The sequence below is a fragment of the Callorhinus ursinus genome, unplaced genomic scaffold (genome assembly GCF_003265705.2).
Source record: "Callorhinus ursinus isolate GAN/ISIS: 27379988/994484 unplaced genomic scaffold, GSC_fseal_2.0 scaffold42, whole genome shotgun sequence".
Lineage (NCBI taxonomy): Eukaryota > Metazoa > Chordata > Mammalia > Carnivora > Otariidae > Callorhinus > Callorhinus ursinus.
Genome location: NW_027397104.1, coordinates 191,458 through 216,729, shown reverse-complemented (window position 1 = coordinate 216,729; position 25,272 = coordinate 191,458). Strand labels below are relative to the sequence as shown.

At 37.0% G+C, this 25,272-nt stretch overlaps 1 protein-coding gene across 2 annotated transcripts in view; it reads left to right on the top strand.

Moving 5' to 3' along the window:
* Positions 1 to 25,272, top strand: part of ZCCHC7 (zinc finger CCHC-type containing 7) — a 243,163-nt gene that overhangs the window by 171,520 nt on the left and 46,371 nt on the right. For both annotated transcript variants that reach the window (XM_025852839.2, XM_025852840.2), the window contains exons 3-5: positions 17,560 to 17,603; positions 18,833 to 18,958; positions 20,119 to 20,289. In XM_025852839.2, coding sequence (XP_025708624.1) covers positions 17,560 to 17,603; positions 18,833 to 18,958; positions 20,119 to 20,289 — 341 coding nt within the window. The remainder of the gene's footprint in view (positions 1 to 17,559; positions 17,604 to 18,832; positions 18,959 to 20,118; positions 20,290 to 25,272) is intronic.

Below are 25,272 nucleotides of genomic sequence, written 5' to 3'. Positions count from 1 at the left end.
ATTGAGCTTCTACTATGTGCCAGACACCATGCAAGGTGATAGAGATATACTGGAGAGTAAGAAGAAAATAGTTCCTGACCCCTATTTTAGACTCGAGTTAAACAATTTGAAAGCTGGGACATTATTTTTATGAAACCTCAGTCAAGATTCTCTCTAAATAGAAGACTAACTTTGCTCTTCAGATAATCCAATTATTCATATCAGAATATAATCCTATGTTAAAAGTGGGAAAGTGCAATTTGAAATTCAGCAAGTTGTTTCATGAGTAGTTGCCATGTGCTACATAAAAAATAATATTGTGAGATTTTCCATAAAACTTTATTATGGACAGAGGGGAGACTGTTGATAAAAATAATGTAGAGTTAACAATACCATATTGATTAAGAGCATGGTTTGGAAGTGAGCCTCCAGTCAGCCAGCTTTGTGACATTAAACAATTTAAAAAATTCACATAAACCTTGGGGCAGCTGGGTGACTTAGCCAGTTATGTATCTGACTCTTGATATTAGCTCAGGTCTTGATCTCAGGGTCATGAGTTCAGACCTCGTGGAGCCTACTTGGAAAAAAAAAATGAAAAATTCACATAAATCTCATCTTTTTTCATCTGTGATACGAGCGTAAAAAACAGTGGTTTTTTTTTTTAAGATTTTATTTATTTGAAAGAGCGTGCAAGCACGAGGGGGGAGGGGCAGAGAGAGGAGAAGCAGGCTCCCTGCTGAGCAAGGAGCCTAAAATGGGGCTCGATCCTAGGATTCTGGGATCATGACCTGAGCTGAAGGCAGACGCTTAACCAACTGAGCCACCCAGGCGCCCCAGATCTGTCTTCTTAACACAAGACTAATAGCTTCCTCAACATCATTTAGATGTCTGATATTGCAAATCCAATCTGTCCAAAATTGAATTCCTCTTTCCCCTATAATATGTTCGGTTGCAGGTTTCAGTTGCATTAACTCTATCCTTTTAGTTGCTCAGGTCAGAAACCTAGGAGTCATCCTCTGACTTGGTTTTTCTCTCTTACATTCATATCTAATTCATTAGGAAATCTTGTTGGCTCTACCTTCAGAATATATTCAGGATTCTTCCACTTCTTAGCTACCATCCTGGTCAGGGGTATTATCATTTGTTGACAGAATTCTTGCACCTAACTCCTCTCCCTGCTTCAAAGCCCTCCATTGACTTTCCATTTCACTCAGAATAAAAGCAAGAATTCTTATAAGGCCTACAGGGCCCTTCAGAATCTAGTATCCTGTACTTCTTTGACCTCACCTTGCCCTTATTTACTCTGCTCTAGCCACACTGGCCCCCCCTGCTATTTCTCAAACATATCACAAATATTTCCACCTTAAAGACTTTGCTTTTGCTTTTCCTACCACCTGGGATGCTCTTACCTCAGAAATGCATGGCTAATTCCCTGATCTTTAAGTTTTTGCTTGAGTATCAGTGAGGTGGACTCTATCTACCGTATGTAAAGTGGTAACTTCTACCCAGCACTACCAATTCCCGTTATCCTGCTCTACTTTTCTTTTTTCCAAAGCACTTAATTACTGCTAGCATACATCATTTACTTATTTATTATGTTTTGTTTATTGTCCCCCCCAGTAGAATATAAGTTCTACAAAGGCAGCAATCTCTATTTTGTTCATTGATATATCCTTAGGACCTTGAGGAACTTTTATTCTTTCTTAGTAGTCTTCCAAAGAACAGAGAGAAAATTTACTTTTCTTAATAGAATAAAACTCCACTTGATCTTAGCCAAAAGGCCGAGAAGTGATTAATAGAATAAAACTCTATCTCAGATTTACTATATGAGTCCATTGGATCCTTCTATATATATCCAAGTTACATCATGGGATCCTAGTGATCTTATTTTGCTGTACTTTGAAACATTTTATTATTTCATCATCCTAAGAATAGTTTTATCATTACTCATCAATTATTCCCAACTATGCTAAAAAAACACTAAAATAATAAGAAAACAGATGATGGAATTGTCTAGAAGGATGATACAATAGTGAAGTAAGTCTTCATCATCCTTGTTACTATGTTGCCCTAAGCATTACATTATCTTTCAAGAATGTATAAAAGAAGTCTGGAAACACCATCCTTTTTAGCTTTCATTGAACAAAGTTGAGAATTCAGAATTTTACATTTTCTGCTCAAAATGGCAAGTAGAAGAAAATTGACAGAGGAAGACATTTCACAATTATTAGATCAATCAGAACATAAATGCAAGGAGACAGATGGTAGTACCTAGACTTTAATGATGTGATGAACTTGGTCTTTTAAGTAAAGTCTCAGACTATGATTTTTTCAGAGACTATTATAGATGAATTTTCTCAAACTTAAGAATTGACAAATGAATGTATTGCTAAATACAAAAAAAGGAAATAGGGTATTCTCATCTACTTAGTCATTCAGCAGGAAGTTCTTTACCACACAATATTTTATGATGAGAATCTGTACCATCCTGCTTTGATAAAAAGATATATGACTGTCTTCTTTCATGTTTTATGGTGTTTGTGTACCAAAATTTCCTTGATATAGTTTGTATCAAGTGGACAATCACTGAAGGTAGATGTGTATGCAGAGGTGACTAGAAGGGAATAAATGATACAGAAGTGAAAAAAAACTAACGGATTAATCATTTTAATTTGTGTTTGTAAGTTGAAAAGTGAAAGTGTTTTGCAACTATGGAGCAAAGAAGAGATGTATTTGAGATCTGGTTTAGTATTTACAAAATGTATATGTTTCAAGTTCATAGATGATAGTCAATGAATAGTTGGTTGTATTTCAAGAAGTTGCCCATTTCTATATTTAGCTTCAAAAACAGGACTATATGAAGTAAAAGTTTTGGTTTGCCATGTTTAAATTATTAGGATTTCTAATAAAATTGTTATTCATTATCTCTTTAGTCTCTGTAAATTATTTGTGAGATAAATTATTAAATGGGTCCATTAGACACTTATGATGGTGATGACTTTTATAATGCAACAGACACATAATGAACAGGCACTTCCCTAATCCTGGAGATATCAGGAGGACCTTTTAGAGAGACAAGGTGCTAGTGGCTAGCATGGTAGTAAGTCGACTTTCAGGCCAAGTAAGTGAAACAACTAGGCTGGTATTAAATACAGGAAAATTAAAGCATTGTGTAAGAAAGGAAACAATATACTACTACATGGTCATAAGATGAATATTATCTTAACCTGAGAAAGGGGATGGAGGGAGAAGAAATTCAGATAGAATGTTATAAGAAAAGTAAATCCTCTTTTACTTTATTAGGAATTTAGATACTAATGTTTAAAATGGATAAATCCAGGAGCACCTGTGTGGCTCAGTTGGTTAAGCGTCTGACTCTTGATTTAGGCTCAGGTAATGATCTCAGGGTCCTGGGATTGAGCCCTTCTTAGGGCTCAGTGGGGAGTCCGCTTGAGATTCTTTTCCTCTTCCTCTGCCCCTCTCCCAGCTTGCTTGCTCTTTCTCTCTCAAATAAAAATAAAAATCTTTTGAAGATTTTATTTATTTGAGAGAGAGACAGATAGTGAGAGAGAGCAAGATCGAAGAGGAGGGGGAGAAGCAGGCTCCCCACTGAGCTGGGAGCCCGATGCAGGGATCATGACCTGAGCTGAAAGCAGATGCTTAACCAACTGAGCCACCCAGGTGACCTAAATAAAAATAAATTTAAAAAATAGATAAACCCATAAGGGGCAGAAGGAACATTATTTAGAAGTATCTAGATGAGTACCAAAAGAAATAGCTAAAGACTTGAAAGTTTTTGCCTGTGGAGGAGTGCGGGCTGGAATAGGGGAGAGAGAACTGCTGTTTTTTTCTTACATGCTTTTTTAGTATTATTTTGAAAACCATATGCATGTGTTACTTTGATAAAAATTAATAATAAAATATGAAATTATCCCTTTAAAGAGAAAATCTGGCTGGTATGTATCAAATGAAGTTGAAGGCACAGGAACACCTCCTAGATTTGAGGTGAGGAACAATGATGACTGGAGGGAAGCCAGAATATTAGCTTAGACAGACATTTTAAAGGGAGATACTATAGAATTGTTAAGACCTGGCCCGTTTGGATAATGAGAGTGAAACACTGGGTTAGGATGAAAATAAATCTGCATTTTGAGCCATTAATAACAATAGGGAAGAAAGTATTTGAGCCATTTTCACTTGTGGTTGTGAAGGTGAGTTTTTCTTCAGATGTGTTATGTTTGTAGTGACTACTATAATCATTTATGTTATATCCTGTAAGCAGTTATAAACATAAGCCTGGACATGTTTGGTCTTAAGATGTGGGGAAAGATTTGAAGAAAATATGACCCCCCACAATAATAAAAATGAATTGTTGTGGAGTGACTTGTTTTACCAAGGAGGGAGTGAACCAAGAACCAGATGTTGAAGAAAATGCATGTGCTTACACACAAAGTTAATGATAGGTAAAGAAAACAAAAAAAGATTTAGGAAGGAGACTAGGAAGTGTAAAACAGAATTAGAAGGATTACTGAAAGACATAGATACCAAATTTATATAGCCTTTAAGTCTTCCTTTTTTTTTTAAGATTTTATGTATTTATTTGAGAGGGAAAGTGCAAGAGAGAGCACCAGTGGGATGAAGGGCAGAGGGAGAAGCAGACTCCCTGCTGAGCAGGGAGCCTGATGCGGGACTCTATCCCAGGACCCCGGGATCATGACCTGAGCCGAAGGCAGACGCTTAACGACTGAGCCACGCAGGCTCCCCAGTAGTTACCTTTAAAAGAAGAAAAAACAGCTCCCATAATTGTATAGTATTAACTGTTTCTGTTGATAATTTTTTCCTTTCTATTCTTGTCAGTTTAATATGAGGGGTTTTTTTTTATTTCTAAATAAATATTTCTTAACCAGTTAATTTCATTGACAAATCTTTAGGAGGGACTGGGAGATGAGAGAGAACTCTGTGTGTCTCTTGGAGATAATACAAAAGCCTTTATGTGACATAACTTTGCAAGAGCTCTGTATAACCCTGTGCTAAGCACCTGTATTTATTTCCTCTTTCTTCTTCCTCCTCTACCTCTAAAAAAAGAAGAGCTAAATCCCCATTTATCGTTTATACACATTTAAAAATATAGATTGTTTCTGGTAAATTTAATATGATTTAAAATAAGAGGAACAATTTGATGCCTAACTTGCAAATTGTTCTAATAAAATTTGTTTTATTTAAACTAATGGTAGTTAAACACTGCAAAATTTTAATGACTTAAAATGGTTTTGTGACCAATGTGAAATGGAAAGATATAAATAAGAGACAGAAATAAAGAGCAGTTTGAGAAGAATGTAAGTGAATAAAGTGGCTCAACCCTCAGGGGATTTGCGTGTGGCATTGTATGTATTTCAAAAGTTTCCGTTGAAGTAACAGATGCTGCTGATGAAGTTGGGAATAGTAACTTCATTTGTGGCTGATTCAGTTGCTTATCCGAAGTGAGAAGATCCCAGGGGGAAATCTGGTGTAGTGGAATTAGGCTCAGGAAAGGATATGACATAAATATCTGGCAACTTCATCTTTGTGATCTTTATTCCATAAACGTTGGCTAGGTATAGGTATGATTATTTATAAATGTCCAGTTATCTTATATTTCATGTGGATCCTGTGTCTACCAAGTGATTTTATTCAATAGCAGTGATTTTTAAAGTATTTTATAGTTCTTAGAATTTTTTACTACAGAAATTCCAAGTGTTTTAGTTTTTTTTAGTCATAGAGAATCATTTTTTTTTAAGTTTTTATTTATTTATAATCTCTACACCCATCATGGGGCTCGAACTCACAACACTGAGATCAAGAGTCTCGTGCTCTAACAACCCAGCCAGCCAGGTGCCCCAAGAATTGTCTTAATGAACATGTGTATGTACAGTGACAACCCGTGAAATTGGCTGTTGGCTTATTTACCCCCAGTTCAGAACAGTGTTTACTCAGACAAGTGTGCATATTAATGTTTCCTTTTTTTCTTTTTCTTTTAAATTATTTTTTTTTAAAGATTTTATTTATTCATGAGAGACAGAGGAGGAGAGAGAGAGAGAGAGAGAAGCAGAGGGAGAAGCAGGCTCCCAAGGAGCAGGGAGCCCGATGCGGGACTCGATCCCAGGACCCTGGGATCATGACCTGAGCCGAAGGCAGACGCTTAACCATCTGAGCCACCCAGGCGCCCTTAAATTATTTTTTCTAATGTAATTCAGAGTATGCAAGATGTCATGCTTATAACTGGATAGATGGATAAAAACAGATGGTCCATAGAGGTATGTAGAGAACTTAACAATGTAATGAGGGAAGTAAAATATTTATTAATATAGCTGTAAACACAAGGTTGGAAGTGCCTAATCGTCTAAGAGATAAATAAGGTGTTTTTAGGGAGGGAGAAAATACTTCTACCAGAGTGAAATCAAAAGAGGAAATGTTACTTAAGTAATTCAGTAAACCTGAGTACCTGTGATAACTAAACAGTCCTGCTTTGGAAGATACAAAGATAGAAATGACATGGTCAAAGTCTAGGATGTTACAAAGTTGAGAGTGATTGTCTTTGCTTTTGAAGGGTTATCAGGGAAGACTTCAATGGAGGAGGTAGCACTTGAAGACCAAGTCCTAATTCCATGTTGTGAAGTTGGGGGCGGCTTGTGTTCCAGGGAATACATGCATTGGCATAGTTGCAGAGAACAACAGGACACATTGAGGAAATTATTAAGCTTAGTTGGAGCACTGAGATCAGGAAGATGAAGCCAGAGAAACAGATAAGGACCAAATCATGGAAGACATTATGTGGCATACAAAGGAAGTTTTAAGTTTATCCTGTAGGCATCGAGGGACCATTCAGGACAGAATGTATTCATATTTCCATTTTAGAAATTCCATTCGTAGTGTATACAGATATCAAATCATTATGTTATACACCTGATACTAAAGTTGTAAAAAATAAAAGCATTCCAGTAGCAGTGGAATGGAAAATGAGTTGTGGTGTTAGAGATAGTCAGAAGTTATTAATCATCTAGCTAAGAAACTAAGTATCAGTGGGCCAATGTAATGGTATTGAGGCTGTGATGGAGAGAGAATTTACAGGATTTGGTAAGTAATTATATGAAAGGTGAGAGGGAAGAGTTGAGGTTTTTTTTTTTTTTTTAAAGATTTTATTTATTTATTCATGAGAGATAGAGAAGAGAGAGAGAGGCAGAGGAAGAAGCAGGCTCCCAAGGAGCAGGGACCCCAATGCGGGACTCAATCCCAGGACCCTGGGATCATGACCTGAGCCGAAGGCAGATGCCCAACCATCTGAGCCACCCAGGCGCCCAAGAGTTGAGGTTTTTTATATGGAAAATACATTGAGACAGCTTATTGAGATAGAAGACACAGGAAGAAGATGGAAGCTTTTGTCTGTTTTTAAGAGCAAGAAATGCAGAGAATGGAGAGAAAATGAATTCATTTTTATTGATTATGAGTTTGTGTTACCTGCAAGATGTCTTAATCTATATGTCCAATAGATCAGGAACTCAGGAAAAGATCTGGTCTAGAGAGACAGATTAGGGACTTCTCTCCACGGACATGTCTGACATGAGCTGGGATTACGAATCTAGAAGGAGGAGAGAAAGAATGGAGCGTACCAAGTAACCAGTGAAGGAAGAGGAAACTGAAGGGGGTAAGAACTGGGAAAGTATTTTGTTATATCAACCATGAGAACTGTAACTGCTCACAGAGGTCAAATGAGAGAGAAGTACTGAATATTTCCCACATGGATTAGCTATGAGGAGCTCAGCCTTCAAAGGACATTTAGAATTTGTAGTCATGGAAATTGGACTGGGTTAAGTGGAAAATTGGGCAAAGAGGAAGACAGTGTTGGAGATCAAGGGGGTAAAATGAGCAAAAGTACAGAAAGGGCAAAGCACTGGGAGTGTTACTTTACAAACAGTAGGACCTTTTAGTTTAAAATATTAGGTATGAGAAAAGGGAGTATGGGCAATAAATTCAGAATTGTATTATTAATATGCCTTCAGTGCTATAACTGCCAAATTATTTAGCCTCAGGTTATCTGGTGAGAGCGTTATTCACAACCTTCTCCACTTTTCTTTCTTTTCCTGACCATTTCACTGTGTTTTAGAGGAGTGAAAAAAATGCCATCTCGTGCAAGTCAGAGTTTTGTCTGTACCCTGCAAGTGAGAGGATACCGAGAAAGCCCAAAATCTTGATTCCTTAGGAATTGCAGGTGTATAACAACCATTGTCTTTTTTGCCCTAGTCCCCAGTTGTGAGCTGTCTATAGACTCACAGATTATTTGGGGAGAAAACACTTGCTAAAGGTCTTACAAACTTAGAATTATAAAGACCATTTTGGTGATACAGGCATCCTAAGTTAATTGCTCATTAGTAGAATTCAGTATTTCCGTGTTAAATAACCCATTCCCTAAATAATGGTGGACTTTTTAATCTTTAAAACTTGATTAATCATCTTTCTATTTTATTTTTTTAAAGATTTTATTCATTTGAGAGAGAGTGCGTGCACTCAGGGGGAGGCTCAGAGGGAGAAGCAGACTCCCCACTGAGTGGGGAGCCCAATGTGGGGCTTGATCCCAGGACCTTGCGATCATGACCTGAGCCCAAGGCAGACACTTAAAACCAACTGAGCCACTTAACCGACTGAGCCCCTCATCTTTCTGTTTTAAAAAATGAAATTATCATGGTTATTTACTTTAGCACAGTAGTGCTTTTAAGGTTGTTTCACCCAAAGATGCACATACTACTCTGTAGTAAGTTCCTTGAGGGCAGGCAATATGCCTTAGTCATCTTTCTGTCTCCTATACTGTCTTTTACAATGAGAAATATTCAGTAAATATTTGTTGAAAATTAACTCAACGCTACATTAAATGAAAACATTTTACACATTGAGGAAAGTCGCGTTACATTCTTTCTTTTTTTTTAGGTAGGCTCCACACCCAGTGTGGGGCTTGAACTCACAACCCTGAGATCAAGAGCCCCATGCTCTACTCACTGAGCCAGCCAGGTGCCTCACATTCACACTCTTAAATAATCAATAGGGAAAATTAGTTTTTAATATCTGATTTGCTGAATATTCAAACCCATTTTATGCTTGAATAAGAAAATCATACATACTTTTTACTGAAATCTAATGAGATTTATAATTTTTAGGTGTTAGAAATTAGGATATCTAGAAAATATAAGGCATCTCTGGCTTCCTTATAAGAAGGAGCTACAGGGGTATTGGGCTCAGGAAAAGATTCTTCTTAGACCCTGGCACCTGCGCTGCGAATAACCAACTGAGTCCTTCTGTAATCTTTGGCGATCTTTGGAATACATTTTATTAACTCCTGTTTTCTGTCATATTACTCCAAAAGATAGAACCAGCTCTATAATTGTCTGTGGCTGCTCTCAGCAAAGGAATGATCTTCAGCTGTTCCCACCCATCAGAATGTAGGCTAATGTAACTGAGGCAGAGCGGGAACTGGCTTTGCTCCTAAGAATTCCAGTCCAAACCCTTACATCCTTTGAAAACTGAATGCAGTCTTACGGGTAAATAGCTACCTTAGCACTACCTTTTACAGAAAGCACTAATTGCCATTTCTTGTAGAAAGTACTACACATAAAAAAAGTGAATATTTGTGTGATCATAACATACAGGGTACTGGGGATAAAATGTATATTTAAAACAATTTATAGACTCTGGATCACCATATAAATATGAAAGATGTTTACATTTATTACCATGCAGTAATAGAGAAAGTGTGTGCATGTGTGTAATTAAGATAGCAGAATAATTCCAGAAATAGGAGAAAATGTGTAAAATACTGTAAGGTTATGGGCTTACTTTTTTGTTTTGAAAGTTATTTCAGAAGAGATGAAGTATATTGGATGTTGCTGAATGTTACAGAGAACACTGTAATACTGTTTTATTATCTCTGCCTTCAATATTAGTAGTCTGGTAGAAAGAGGCCTGCTGTGCTGTTCCTTGTGGAGAGCTCACACAGTCATAAGTACAGGTATTTAAAGTTAAACCAGAAGAGGACGTGGAAATTTTCTTAGTTGGAAGAATAGATTTTTTTTTTTAAGATTTTATTTTTATTTATTCATGAGAGACAGAGAGAGACAGAGGCAGAGGGAGAAGCAGGCTCCCAAGGAGCAGGGAGCCCGATGCGGGACTCGATCCCAGGACCCCGGGATCATGACCTGAGCCGAAGGCAGACGCTTAACCATCTGAGCCACCCAGGCACCCTGGAAGAATAGATTTAATATTAAGTATTCATATGTGTTTGAGGTAAAAGGTGTCTTATAAGTAATAATATTTAATGCTTAGTATTCTCATATATATATAAAAAGATCTATGACATTTCTTAATAAAGAAATTACCGATACCTCTTCCAATTAAACTGTATTGTTTGCTGTATCCTTTTACCTCTTCCATTCTGTTGTGTGTACCTTTCCTTTTTACTGGCATTCTCTCTCATCTCCATCTATTAAAATCCTGTATAGGACTTTCCCTTCCAGGTATATTGTGTAAACTTATACCAGACTTGCCCGCCTAACAAGAAATGATGAAATTAGCAGAAACGGACTTTAAAACAACTATTATCAATAGTTGTTTATATATTATCAATATACACAGAGGTTTAAAGGGAATATAGACGACAGGCAGTACTGGGCCATGATTCATGAGAATATGGAAGCAAACAAGATGTACCCTACAGTCAACCTAAATTTCTGCCTAGACACTGCATGATGGTGCCAAGAGAGGGAACCCAGGCACAGGACTAGAGCCTCACTAAGATGGGAAGCAGAGAGAAGAGTTGAGGGAGGCTAAGGAAGCTATACTTTGTGGGGCAGAGTACTGGAGGGAAGGAGCTGCGGAGGGAAAGAACTCCAGAAATCTGCATAGGGTTGCCCATGAACACCAAGGATACTGTGTTCCTACCTGTGCACAGGTAGGTCCAACTCCACTAGACTTGGACAAAAGCCTACTGTCTACAAGCTGAGCCAAAGTGAAGAGAAAGTGTGGAAAACCTGCAACATTTAATAGAAACCCCAGAAGGTACAAATTAGTTAAGTAGGGCTAAATTAGCTTTAGAGTAAATTAGCTCTACTGTGGACCTACCCTAACAAAGCTATAAAGGTCTCAAAAGAGTCAAGCTAATCTGAAATTTACTTAACTGCTTGTCAGAACAGAGTCTAACACTTCAAAGTAAGAAAACAAAATTGAGACATTCAACAGTACCATTTACAATAGCTAACATCCAAGAAAAAAAGTTACTAGGCATACAAAGGACAATGTCACTCATAACCAGGAGAAAAATCAGTCAAATAAAAGAAACCTAGAAATTACAGAGATGATGAAATTACCGGAAAGAACTTTAAAGCAGCTATTAGAAATATACACTGAGGTTTAAAGAAAAAGAAATATAATAAGAGAAATGGAAGATCTGAAAAAAGAACCAAATGATCTTTTAGAACTGAAATATACAGTATTTGAGATAAAAAATGTACTGGATGAGCTTAAGTACAAATTAGCTAAATCAAAGGGAAAGAGTAAGAGTCTGTTATGGACATTTATGCTGATAATTTCAACAATTTAGAAGTAATAGACAAATTCTTTGAAAGTCACAGATTACCAAAACTGGCCCAAGCAGAACTAAAAGATGTGAATAGCTCCACACCTACTAAAGAAGTAGAATTACTTTTTCTATTACTATTTTTAGAACCTCCCTGCAAGTAAAATTCCTGGCTCACAACAAGGAAAGCTCCAGCCTAGATGACTTCACTGGTGAATTCTATCAGATATTTAAGGAAGAAATAATACCAGTTCTGCACAAACTCTCCCCAACACTTCCCAACTCTTATGAGGCCAGTTTTACCCCAATATCAAAACCAGACAAAGACATTGTAAGAAAAGTATAAATCAGTATCCTTCATGAACACAGATGTAAATATTCTTAATAAAATACTAACGAATTATACAGTATATTTGTAAAGCACAATACATCCTAACCAAATGGTGTTAATCCCAGAGTACAAGGCCAGTTTATTTGAAAATGAATCCCTGTCATTCACCATATTAACAGAGGAAAAACCATGGGGCCATCTCAGTTGATGCAGAAAAGGCATATGATAAAATTTAAAATACAATCATATTAAAAACTCAGGAGAGTAGGAAAAGTAGGAAATTCTTTTGAATTTCCTCAACCTGTTATGAAAAATCTACAGCAGTTTGCTTAATTCAGAAAGACTGAATTTTTCACCCTTTTGGAACAAAACAAAGATTATCTTCTGTTACCACTTAAAATACTATTACACCTGAAAGTCCTTTATAATGCATTGAGGTAAGAAAAAGCAATAAAAGGCATACAGATTAGAAAGGGGGTGATAAAACTATTCACAGGTGAAATGATAGTGTATATAGAAAACTGGGAGGAATCTACAAAAAGCTTCTAGCACTAAGTAAATTTAGCAGATTTTCAGGATGCAAGGTGAATAAACAAAAACCAACTATATTTCTATAAACTTGTAATCAGAAATTGAAAAATGAAATTAAAAAAATTTAAAATTAATTTAAATGTTATTTAAAATTAATTTAAATGTTATTTAAAATTTTTTTTTCAGTAACAGGAAGAAATATGAAACTACTGAGGGATAAATTTAGTAAAATATATGCAAGACCTGTCCACAGAAACCCATAAAACATTGCTGAGAAAAAGAAGACCAGTGAAGAGATACACCATATTCATGTTTTAGAAGACTTGATATTGTTTAACTTTCCAGGCTGATCTATAGATGTAGCACAATACCAATCAAAATCCCATCAAGCTTTTTTTGTAGAAATTATATTCTAAAATTTATACAGAAATCAAGGGCCCCTGGCTGGCTCAGTTAGTACTCGTGTGACTCTTAATCTTGGGGTCGGTCATGAGTTAAGCCTCACATTGGCTGTAGAGCTTACTTTAAAAGAGAAAAAAATGCAAGTTTAAATTTATGCAGATATCAAAGGATAGCCAGAGCAATCTTGAAAAAGAACACAAAAGTTGGAAAACTTATTCTACATGATTTTAGGGGGGTTTTTTGGGGTTTTTTTTGTTTTGTATTTTTTAAAGATTTTATTCATTTATTCATGAGAGAGACAGAGGGAGAGAGAAGCAGAGGGAGAAGCAGGCTCCCAAGGAGCAGGGAGCCCGATGCGGGACTCGATCCCAGGACCCTGGGATCATGACCTGAGCCGAAGGCAGACGCTTAACCATCTGAGCCACCCAGGCGCCCATGATTTTAGGTTTTTAAAGTAAAGTTGCAATATGGTATAATGTTAGACCTGTAGCTCAATGTAACATACTAGAACTTCTAGAAATTGACCCGCATGTATATGGTCAGTTGATTTTCAACAAAGTTGGTAAGGTAACTCAATGAAGAAAGGGTATTTTTTCAACAAATGCTGAAACAACAGGATATTCGTATGGGGAGAAATGGGTAATAACTAAGTATAAAAAGCTAAAACTATAGAATTTTAGAAGAAATCATAAAAAGCGCTTTTGTAACCTTGCATAGAGAGATTTCTCTGGACATAGAAAACTGTAAAGGGAAAAGTTGTCAGATTTATTAGTTTTGCTTTTCTGAAAACTGTTAAAAAAATGAAAAAAGCAAGCCACACTGGGAGAAAATATTTGCAAACGCATGTCTGATAAAAGACTGCTATCTAGAATATATAAAGGACTCCTCTAATTCGATCAAAGAAAGACAACCTCCTTCACTCCCCTCAAAAAATAAAAATAAAAAAACCACTCAATTTAAAAACAAGCTAACAGGTGCCTTAGTGGCTCAGTCAGTTAAGTGTCTGACTCTTGATCTCAGCTTAGGTCTTGATCTCAGGGTCGTGAGTTCGGGCCCGGTATTGGGCTCCACACTGGGCGTGTAGCCTACAATCAATCAATCAATCAATGCTAAAAATTCAAATAGTTTTTGAAAGAAGATATATGAATGGCAAATAAATACATGAAAAAATGCTTAGCATCATTAGTTATCAGAGTAACGCCCATTAAAATCTTAATGCATTACTGCATACGCATTCAAAGACTAAAATTGAAAAGACAGTTTCAAGTTTGGTGAGATTATGAAACTATGGAATTCTCATACATTGCTGATGGGAATGTGAAATGACAGAACCACTTTGGAAAAATTTGCCAGTTTCATATAAAGGTAAAGATACACTTAACCATATCCAGTAATTCTACTCCTAGGTATTTTCCCAAGGCAGATGAAAAACTTACGTCAATTAAAAAGAAATAATCAGAGTGAAAGAAGCCAAACACAAAATGGTACATAATATATGATGTTATTTATATACAGTCCTAGAACAGGCAAAGCAAATCTATGGTGACAGAAAGCAAATCAGTGGTTGCCCTGAGGTGGAGGATCAACTGCAAATATGCACAAGGTAACATTTTGGGATGGTGGAAATGTGCTATATTTGATTGTTGTGGTGGTTACGCAGGTGTGTACATTTGTCAAAATACATCATACTGTATTTTTTACATGGGTATATTTTATAATATGTAAATTATACTTTAATAAAGTTTTCTTTATAGCACAGTCTTCTGGGACTTTTTTCCCCCTTTTCCCCTAAATTCAGACATTGTCTATTCTTCCTCTAAATTTACTGTAGAATTTTGTTTGGTCTTCTCTTATTCCTTTCTTCTTCTTTCATTTGTCTTCTTTACTAAATTATAAGCTTTTTCGTCTTTTTTTACCGCATAGCACCTTGCTCATTGTAACCTTTCAGTATGTTTGTTGCACTGAGTTCATTTGATGCAAAGAAGGAGTTACCAGCTATTGCTTTGATTACAATTATGATGTTTGAAAAAAATTACAGCCCCAGATATTAGCTAGACAAGGCTCTAAGGCAGCTAAGAGTTAATATTAGGCATCTTTAAGGCAATTCTAATGTTACATTTTAGGGCAATCCCGTATTATATTCTATGGCAATGGGTGGTGAACACATGGAAGATGAGTACTTCTGGGCCCTGTGGGAAGTTGTCTTTAAGGGAAGACACCCTGTGCTAGTTGCAGAGGCATGCAGGACAATGGATTTGATTTTAATGAATGAAAATGCAAAAGAATCAAAGAAACTTAGTGCTAGATGGTACCATGGATGCCATTTAATCCAACCCATTATTATACAGGTCCAGTGAAGGTCAGTAACCTGCCCAGGGCCACACAGCAAATAAGAGAGAGGGTTAAGACTGGCTAAGTCCCATACCAGGAATTTAAGAAAGTGGAGTATTGGCTGCATGTAGAAGTTCTAATGAGTTGCCCTTAGACAAAGCTTCCATTAGTTTGGGATTTGGAGTTAAGAAGAAGACAGGATAGATAAAAGAGAAAGGGCAGGAGTCAACTGTTATTACCGGGATCGAACCAAAACTGGAATCATTGGGTAGCACCAGGAGTTGGCTCATGTGTTTCTGGTGAGTCTTTGTTCAATTTACCATTGAGAAGTCTGATTTCATCTGTAATCGAAACCTGTTTTGTGTACCTGTTGATAAATTTTCTGCAGTAAGAATATACTGTAGCTTGTTGAGGAGTTAATATACAACCTGGAATATTGTTGAATCCCACAGGAATGTTGAAACAATCTAAATGGAGTCGGATCTTTCTCTCAGACCTTCCCTTTTCTCACTGTTCTCTGTTCAACTGTAAATTTATTTGAAATTGGGGGTGGTAATTGCTATTTTGCATTTCACTGGTTTTTAGGTTTTATTTTTTTTAAGGACAATATTAATGCAGTTTTTTTAATTAAAGTGATTTTTAGTGGTCATTTTGAATTTTAAAGATGAAGGACATTGAGGTACAAAAGGCAGCTTTGAAACTTACAGCAGAGCATGCTCCTTAGATGGATCTTTTGAATAAAAGAATCCCGTTGTGGATGGTGATGATGCACAGCTATTTAATGTATTCTCCATGCTCCGTGTATGGATGCAGGCTCCAAACTTTACAAAGGACATAATCATCTGCACAGCATCTCTGTTCTCCTATGGATTGGTCTTTTTGTAAAGCAGCCTTTTGGTTTTCTTAGTAAAACTATTTTATTTTAAATATATCTCTAGACACTTACTCCTGGTAGGCCTGGGGAAATGTAGATTACTTCATGTCTCCATAAAATTCCTTTCAAAGAAAAGAGTCAAGCTCGATTTGCGTTTTCAAGATAAAGAAGAGGAATAAATAGGAGGAAGGAAGAAATCTTAACTTTGCTTCAAGGAGAGAAATCCTTTGAAGAAATCTTCAATCCTTTGTGGATACCATAGCTTCTGCATTAGTCATATGTCCCTTCCTCCTTAGTCATGAGTGGACCAGAGGAATAACAGCCATTTGCAAAGGGCAAAGAGAAGAAAACAGCTGATAAAGAGGAATGTAGGGCTCCCAAGCCCCCTAGGTTTTTACATTTGTATTTTTAGATCAGTCATTGGTTTCTGGGTATTTGATCTCCTTATTTGTTGTTTTATTTCACTGTGTTTGTTATAAAATACAGTGTTAAATTTCTAGCCCCCAATTGTGAGATTGTATTCAAAGTCCAGTTTTTAAAAATGTTACAATGAAAGTCAACTACAATGGGAAGCTAGTAGACATAGTTAATACTGATATTAGAAGGCAAAACCTTTCCTCTGCCTTGGGTCTGGGTGGTGGAGGCCTGTGAACTAACTAGTGAGTGATACAGAGATTAACAGGAGGAAAGACAAAGTGTGGGAGCGCGCAGTAATAAGCAACTCAGCTCAGTTGCCAGAGGTAAAGGTTTGTTTACCAACTTAACATAAGAATTTAGGGCTTCAGGGCGCCTGGGTGGCTCAGTTGGTTAAGCGACTGCCTTCGGTTCAGGTCATGATCCTGGAGTCACTGGATTGAGTCCCGCATCGGGCTCCCTGCTCGACAGGGAGTCTGCTTCTCCCTCTGACCCTCCCCCCTCTCATGTGCTCTCTCTCAAATAAATAAATAAAATCTTTAAAAAAAAAAAGAATTTAGGGTTTCAAAGGATGGAACGTTTTTGATGATGCTGGTTTATACAACTTGGTGTTTTCAGAATGTTCTAGAAGCCAAAGTCAGTCACTTCCCTGACTGGAGACCCTGGGTGGGGGGTGGGGGTGGGGTGTCCTGCAGCTGACTTTCATAAACCTCTGCTTTAATCAGATAAAGGAAGTTTAGATAAAATTTTTTTCTGCATCTGCTACTGGGTTTTTTGTTTCTTCACTGATTTTTTTTTTAATTTGTTTATGGCTTGATGATTTTCAAAGCATTTTCACGTATCTCATTTGAGTCTCAGAGTATTTTTTATGTAGAAGGGACAAATATTATTCCCATGAATTTTACAGGTAAGAAAATTGAGATTAAGAGAGATTAAGTATTTGTTCAGAGCCACACAAGTAATACAGAGCCAAGATAAGAGGTTATTCACATATCTCACCACACCTTTGGGGTCCAGTTTCAGTACTGACAAATTGAATAATGTCAGTCTATAAGTGCTTTAAGGTGTCAAGATTTCAGTAACATTTTATTTGTTTTGTAGGAGAAGATGATGTAAGTTGGTTCATCAGTGACAAAGACGCGGAGGTAAAAAAATTGTTTTTTGAAGTTATGAATAGTAGATTAATAAATTCCTTTGATTTGAAGTTTCCTTTCACTTCAGTATGATAACTTAATAAACTTTTTAGAGACAGCAGTGGCCCAAATATGTTGTAAGAAAAAGTTTGATTTCAGTATATGGTGATTGAATTTGTCAGAAGTGTGGTTCAGCCTTGATTTTTGTCAGTCTGTTAATTGCCATAATGATTTAGTCCCCTTTCCCTTCTGTTTCTTCTCTGCCATGGTGAGTCCTCTCAGCCCATATTGCCTGGTACCACTAAAGATCAACACCGGAAATAACTGCTTCTTCAGTGTAAGGAAATGGTTAGTCTATATTTAGGATGTGGCAGGTGTTTGTCTTTGTCAATTATTAGCCTTAATTGTGACAGATGGTTAGAAAAGAGAATAATTTTACAACTTAGTAAAAAAGTTTTAAGAGATAATTAGATTGTGTCTACATTGGGCCTACCTGGTTAATCCAGCAGAATAACAAGTAAAAGATGAAAAGCTTTTTCAAAGATGAAATTCTACCCAACAGGGTAAAAGCATGGTTGGCATTTACATATTCCCCTTTAGGTATTCCATATGATATGTTTTGCTAATACTCTTTTGCAAGACACTAGATTTTGTCTAGAATATGGGAGAACTAGAATTGGGTTACTGTAGGCAGAATAGATCTTAAAAGTACTCTGTTGGAAGGAAATTATCTCATTGTCTCTTAGAAATTATAATCCAGTTTATAGGCAGTAACCCTGGGCTGTTCAAAAGAGAGAATGGGTTTGGTCATTACATGGGTTTTATAACTTTAAGGACAAAAAAAAACATTTTAAAAAATCCCTTAGGTAAAAATTTAAGCAAGTTTCTCATTCAGAAAAATATGATATACATTCATATATAGAAATCAGCAATATCTTTGGCTCTGAATGTCACCAGAATGTCTAAATGATGCCTATCAGTACCCCTACTGGACCTCAACTGTAAGTAGAGGAAGATACAAAAGAAATGGAACCATATGGAGAGGTGTAAAAGAATGGGGTGGGGGGACAGACAAGAAGTAGAGTTGTCTTCATGGCAACCCCTTTTAAGTTTTTCTAACTTCTTTTAAGAACACAGAAGTTCCCTGTTGCTGGGTTCTGTAGATTAAATAGACTATAGCTGTTAATTCTTTTGAACAGAGTGAAATATTTTTTTTAATTATTGATTTTTTTCCCCCTTAGGCCCAGATAGTTAATAATAGATCATCTGGAAGATGGACCCACCGATACTATTCAGCCAACAAAAATGTTACCTGTAGAAATTGTGACAAATGTGGCCATTTATCGAAAAACTGCCCCTTTCCACAAGTATGTGAAATACATAATGTTTCTTTCCTCTTTGTTAAAAATCAAAATCTTAAGAGTGAACCCCTATAACCTTAGAATTCAAATCTTGCATAATATGTGTGTAGATTTCACATTACATTTTCATGTGGGTCACAGCCTAGAATAGTAGCAGAGAAGGAACAATGAAGTTTAGAGTCAGAAAAACCTAGAATCAATTTAGCTGTCCATTGGTAGTTGCATAACCTTAGGCAAATCATTTCACCCTCTATGCCTCTGTTTTCTTGTCTATAAAATGAGGAAATTAAATCGAATGATTCCTGAGACCCCTCTCACTTCCAAACCTACTTTATGAGACAGCTTTCTCTCTTTTTTTTTTTTAAGATTTTATTTATTTATTTGACAGAGAGACACAGTGAGAGAGGAAACATAAGCATGGGGAGTGGGAGAAGGAGAAGGAGAAACAGGCTTCCCACTGAGCAGGTAGCCTGATGCGGGGCTCAGTCCCAGGACCCGGGGATCATGACCTGAGCCGAAGGCAGACACTTAATGACTGAGCCACCCAGGTGCCCCGAGACAGCTTTTTCATTGTGGGGTAATTTTCATTGTTAGAAAGTTATCATTTTAAGCATTTATCTATGTTTATTGTGTAAATTACGTTAAACAGATACATCAACCTTTGGAACAACACAGAACTCAAGTTCTTAGATGTTCCCTGACACATAGTAAGCCCTCAAGAAACATTCCTTCCATTTACCTACTCCTTCTTCCAAATGATTGTCTTTCAGATGTTTGAGACAGCTCTTAGGTTTCCTCTTTGTCTTTGGTCCTCCAGGCAAAGCAGCCTCTTTCAGTATCTGTTCCTCCTAAGACTTAGCTTTCAGATCCTCAACTTTCCCCAGGCACAATCCACTTTGTCAATGTTCCTACAAGATGAGGCATAAGAAGTAGATGCCAGTTAATAGTACATGCACAATGAGCCTTTTTAGCAACCGCAGGATACAGATAGCTTGTGTTAAAGCTCTGATTTCAGACATTTTATTTGATATTACAGTTACACTCAAGATTTGACCTTCATTGGGGTCTCAAAATGGAAATAAATTTTATGGAATTATACAGAAAAAGAAAATCTTCTATTTGAGACCAAACTATTTTGCTAAAGAGGTTTTCTGTTTGCCACCTAGAAAGTCCGCCCCTGCTGTCTCTGTTCTGAGAGAGGACACCTCCAATATGCCTGCCCGGCCCGCTTTTGCTTAGGCTGTTCTTTGCCTATGTCTTCCACTCACAGATGTCTTGAAAGGCCTTCCTGGAGAAAACGATGTGACCGATGTGATATGATAGGCCACTATGCTGATGTGAGTATCCTGCGTATAACTGATTTGTCGGACTTTGGGGGCAGTGTGCCAATTTGTAACTATCAGTCAGCCTACCTAAAAGAATGTTTATTCTATACCATATATGATGATAGCCATGTCCCTTTGGCTACTGATCATCTAAAGCAATGTTCTAATAGGGATCCTACTGAATGGTTCATCAGGAGGCAGCATCAAGAAATATTGTAAACCTATGCTTGCCTCCTTTGCTTAATATGCTTGCCAAGTAAAGGTTTGAAATAAAAGAGGTATGTAATTAATAACATGTAAAATTTATGTACCTATTCATTCATAGTTAGATGAAAATATATACCTACTTAGCAGTTGTATACAAAGGTCTATATGAAGCCTGGCTTGATGCTGCTTATTGATGACTCTTGCTGATATAATAGCCTTAAGCAAGAAGGACAAAACCACCAATACTTTAGATCTGCTTATCTTAGTTCACTTTTTAGATTTAAAAAAAAATAATTTAGAAGACATTCAGTTACCTATAGCACATTAAATTTTAGCGCATTATTTTGGACATCATTTTGCATCATATGGAGTTTTAGTCAAAATTTCAAAGACCAGAAGGGCTGTAGAAGTTGTTTTTTTTTTTAAAGTAAGAATCTTTTCTTTTTAATTTATACTTCACAAAGACATGATACAAAGCACATTTTTCTAATTTTATTTATATTGGAGTATACCTATAACCTTTTGCCTAAAAGAGTGATATGGCTTTCTACTGAGATGAATTTCAGATTAAAACATTACTAGAATATGAATGTTTGGTATATATGTCTCTCATGTAAATATATCAACTACTGATTATAATTTTTAAAGTGTCTTTTTAAACAAATAAAAGATAAGGTCATTGTCTATACGTTGTTCTACAATTTGACTTTTTTCTCCTTAATTCCTTATGAATGCATATCTCTGCATTAGCTCATATCTACCTGTCAAAGGCTAACTTTTACTCCACTGTATAGATTTACCAGTTTACCCAGCAATTTCTTTACCGATACATCTATATTTATAGTTACAGCCCATTTTTTAAAGCAAACAGTGCTACAATAAATATCTTTGTGTGTGTGTGTGTATGTGTGTAAGATCATTTCAGTAAGTCAGATTCTAAGTGGGATTGTGTAATAAAAGGATATATACATTTATATCTGGATAAATATTGTCCAGTTGCTCTTCTAAAAGGTGGTACCAGTGGGGGCACCTGACTGGCTCAATCAGTAGAGCATGGCAACTTTTGATCTCGGGGGTTGTAAGTTAAAGCCCCACGTTGGGTGTAGAGATTACTTAAAAATAAAACTTTAAATAAATAAATAGTACCAATATATCCACCTGCCAAATGTGTTTAAGAGTGCTTTCAACGGGGGCACCTGAGTGGCTTAGTTGGTTATGCATCTGCCTTTGGCTCAGGTCATAGTCTCAGGGTCCTAGGATTAAGCCCTGTAGGGCTCCCTGCTCAGCAGGGAGTCTGCTTCTCTCTCTCTCCCTCTGCTCGTGCTCCCTCTGGAGCACACTCTCTCAAATACATAAATAAAATCTTCCCCCCCCCCCCCAAAAAAGAGTGCTCTAAACACTATAATCAATCTTTTAAAATTTTGGCCAATCAGATAAGGAGAAAATGATATCTTACTGTTTTTATTTGTATTTCTTTTTTTTTTTTAAGATTTTATTTATTTATTTGACACAGAGAGACACAGCGAGAGAGGGAACACAAGCAGGGGGAGTGGGAGAGGGAGAAGCAGGCCTCCTGCATAGCAGGGAACCCGATGCGGGTTTCAATCCCAGGTCCCTGGGATCATGACCTGAGCCAAAGGCAGACGCCTAATGACTGAGCCACCCAGGCGCCCCTTTATTTGTATTTCTTAGGCCACTAGTGACATTGAATGTGATTCTCAAGACTAGGTGTGGAGATAGAAGTTGTTATTTCTTTCCAAAGTAGCTTAAACTGGGGCACCTGGCTGGCTCAGTTGTTAGAACATGTGACTCTTGATCTTGGGGTTGTGTGTTCAAGCCCCATATTAGGTGTATAGATTACTCAAAAAAATAAAATCTTTAAAAAAAAAATGTAGTTTTTTGGGGCGTCTGGGTGGCTCAGTCGGTTAAGCATCCAACTCTTCATTTTGGCTCAGGTCAAATGTGAAATCAAGCCTCACGTTGGGCTCTGGGCTCAGCACAGAGTCTGCTTGAGATTCTCTGCCTCTGCCCCCCCCCCCACGCTCGCTCCATCTCTCTCTTACTCTCTCCCAAATAAATAAATAAAATCTTTTTTTTTAAAGTAGCTTAAACTTACTTTTTAATATTTACTGTCTTAAAAGTAAAAATCCTAACTTGGCTTAATTTTATACTACTGTTCTCTGCATTACGTTGTCAATTATAATTTTTTTTCAGCAGATTTTCTAGTTTGGCAGTTACATTTAATAGCATATTTCTTTACTCCTTTCTTCTGAAAAGCTCTTACAAATATGGTCTTATTTGCCTGTGATAACAGAAGGATCTCAGACATTATCATGAGCAGTTTTTTTTTTTAATAAGAAAATGTAGTACAGAACAGTTAAGAATGATTTGTAAAAGGTTATATAATCAGCTATGAATTAAATCTGTAGTCCATTCTGCTTAACTGCTTAATTTTGGCCTCGAATGTATGTTAAACTCTTTATCTAAAATGGCCTTGAGGGTTAATAACCCCAGTGAATGTTACGTTTTTAAGATAGGGTTAGGCTATGGCTGACTTCAGAGAAGGCAGCACCCTTTTCCCTAAATCTGCCAAGATCTAACTGTTGGGGTTTTTTGTAATTACATGGTGAAGGTTCTGGACACTGATCTTTTTCTAGACTGCCCACCTTGTATAAGATTCCCCTGGAGCCAAAACAAACCTGGAGTTCACTGACTCCATCTGAAGAAACTTGTAGTCCTTCCACCATCCCAGAAGCGCTTCATGAGGATTCACTTGGAAGCAGAGTCATTCTGGCCTTAGGTTGCTGGAACTATTCATCCAGTCCCATACATGCTTTAAATTTGTCTTGAAACCTGGCCCTCCAGAGAAAACAGTGTTTCCCCTGCAACCCTCTCAAATGCTTGCTGCTCATTCTTTCTTTTTTTTTTTTTTTAAAGATTTTATTTATTTATTCATGAGAGACACAGAGAGAGAGAGAGCGAGAGAGAGGCAGAGGGAGAAGCAGGCTCCCAAGGAGCAGGGAGCCCGATGCGGGACTCGATCCCAGGACTCTGGGATCATGACCTGAGCCGAAGGCAGACGCTTAACCATCTGAGCCACCCAGGCGCCCGCTGCTCATTCTTTCTTGACTCACATATCTGAATTAGGTTGAGTAGGATTAAACTCTTTCTCACTCACTGTGGCTGCTTCTAAGTCATTACTCCTCCCTCTTTATGTAGATACTTTCGGCTTATTTAAGGGCCATACCTCTGACAGTACTGTTCTCCCTTCTTTGTCATTTTCATCTTCCCACCTGCTGGACTTGTTACTCGTTCACAAAGGATTACCGAAGACCTGGGTAATTATAAATGCCCTACCTTCTTGTCAGTTAAAGAGATTAAGAAACTTCCATTTACTTTATACATCCCTGTAGCCACAGCACTGATCTCTGTCATGCCAGAGTACCAGTTATTGTGCAAAGAGAATCTGTAATGAAAACTGACGAGTCATATTCATATTCTTGCTGTAATGAAAGACTTTTCCTGAACTCTGCTTGGGAAAAAGCGTCATACGTTAACTACTGCATAAAAGTAATTTGTTTCAAATTCCAGAGTTTTACAATGTAAAGGATAGAAAACCTGTATCATCGATACCTTCCAAAGGAAAAGAATCTGCAGTTTGGAAAGAATTCCAATTCTGAGTCTGCCATAGATTCTCTCCTCTTGTCAACAATTTTTTAAATAGAAAATTTTATTTTTTATTTTTTAAAAATATTTCAGAGAGAGAGAGAGTACACGTGGGAGGGAGGAGAGAAGCAGACTTCCCACTGAGCATAGAGCTGAACGCAGGCTCGATCTCACTCACAACCCCTGAGATCATGACTGGAGCCAAAATCAGGAGTCAACCAACTGAACCACCCAGGTACCCCTTAAATATACAGAAAATTTTAAACTGTGTGAGCACATCTTGTACACATAATCCTATTCTGTAAGGTATATCTGACATTTCCAAGATAATAATAGCTATAGTTAATTACTTACAGTGTTTCAAGCACTGTGCTAAATGCATTACTAACTAGGAAGGGGGAGTGCTTTGTTCACTGCTGTATCCTCAGCACATAATGGGTGTTCTGTAGATATTTGTGATTGTGTCATTTATGTAATCCTCACAACTACCATATGATAGATACTGTTTAATGTTCCAATTTTACAAAGAAGAAAACTGAGGGGCGCCTGGGTGGCACAGTTAGTTAAACGTCCCACTCATGGTTTCAACTCAGATCGTGATATCGAGCCTTGTGTCCGGCTTGAACCCGCAACCCCAAAATCATGACTTGAGCCAAAATCAAGAGCCAGCCACCCAACGAACTAAGCCACCCAGATGCCCTAATGTGATTTTTTTTTTAAGATTTAAGATCTTATAGTTATCACTTCATGCTCTTCATATAAAGAGTGAACAGTTATTGAATATTGTTTTTGTCCAGGTAATTATTTAAGAAAAGGGCATTTATTTTTATCAACTCCAAGGAACACAGAATGGTATTCATATGCCTTTTGCCTCTTACCCTTTCCCTAGTCTTATTGAGATACTACTGGCCAGAAATAAGACTGGCTGAAACACAATTATTGAGCTCAATAATTGAACCAAGTTTTGAAATTAAAGACTTCCTTAATTCGGATATTTTGTTTTGTATAATAGTGATTAGTTCTACTTTTATTCAAAAACATCGCCACTGTTGAATCGCCCAAATACACTTTTTATATTTGTTTATCAAAAATTTGCTGATTGCCTACTATATGCCAGGCAAT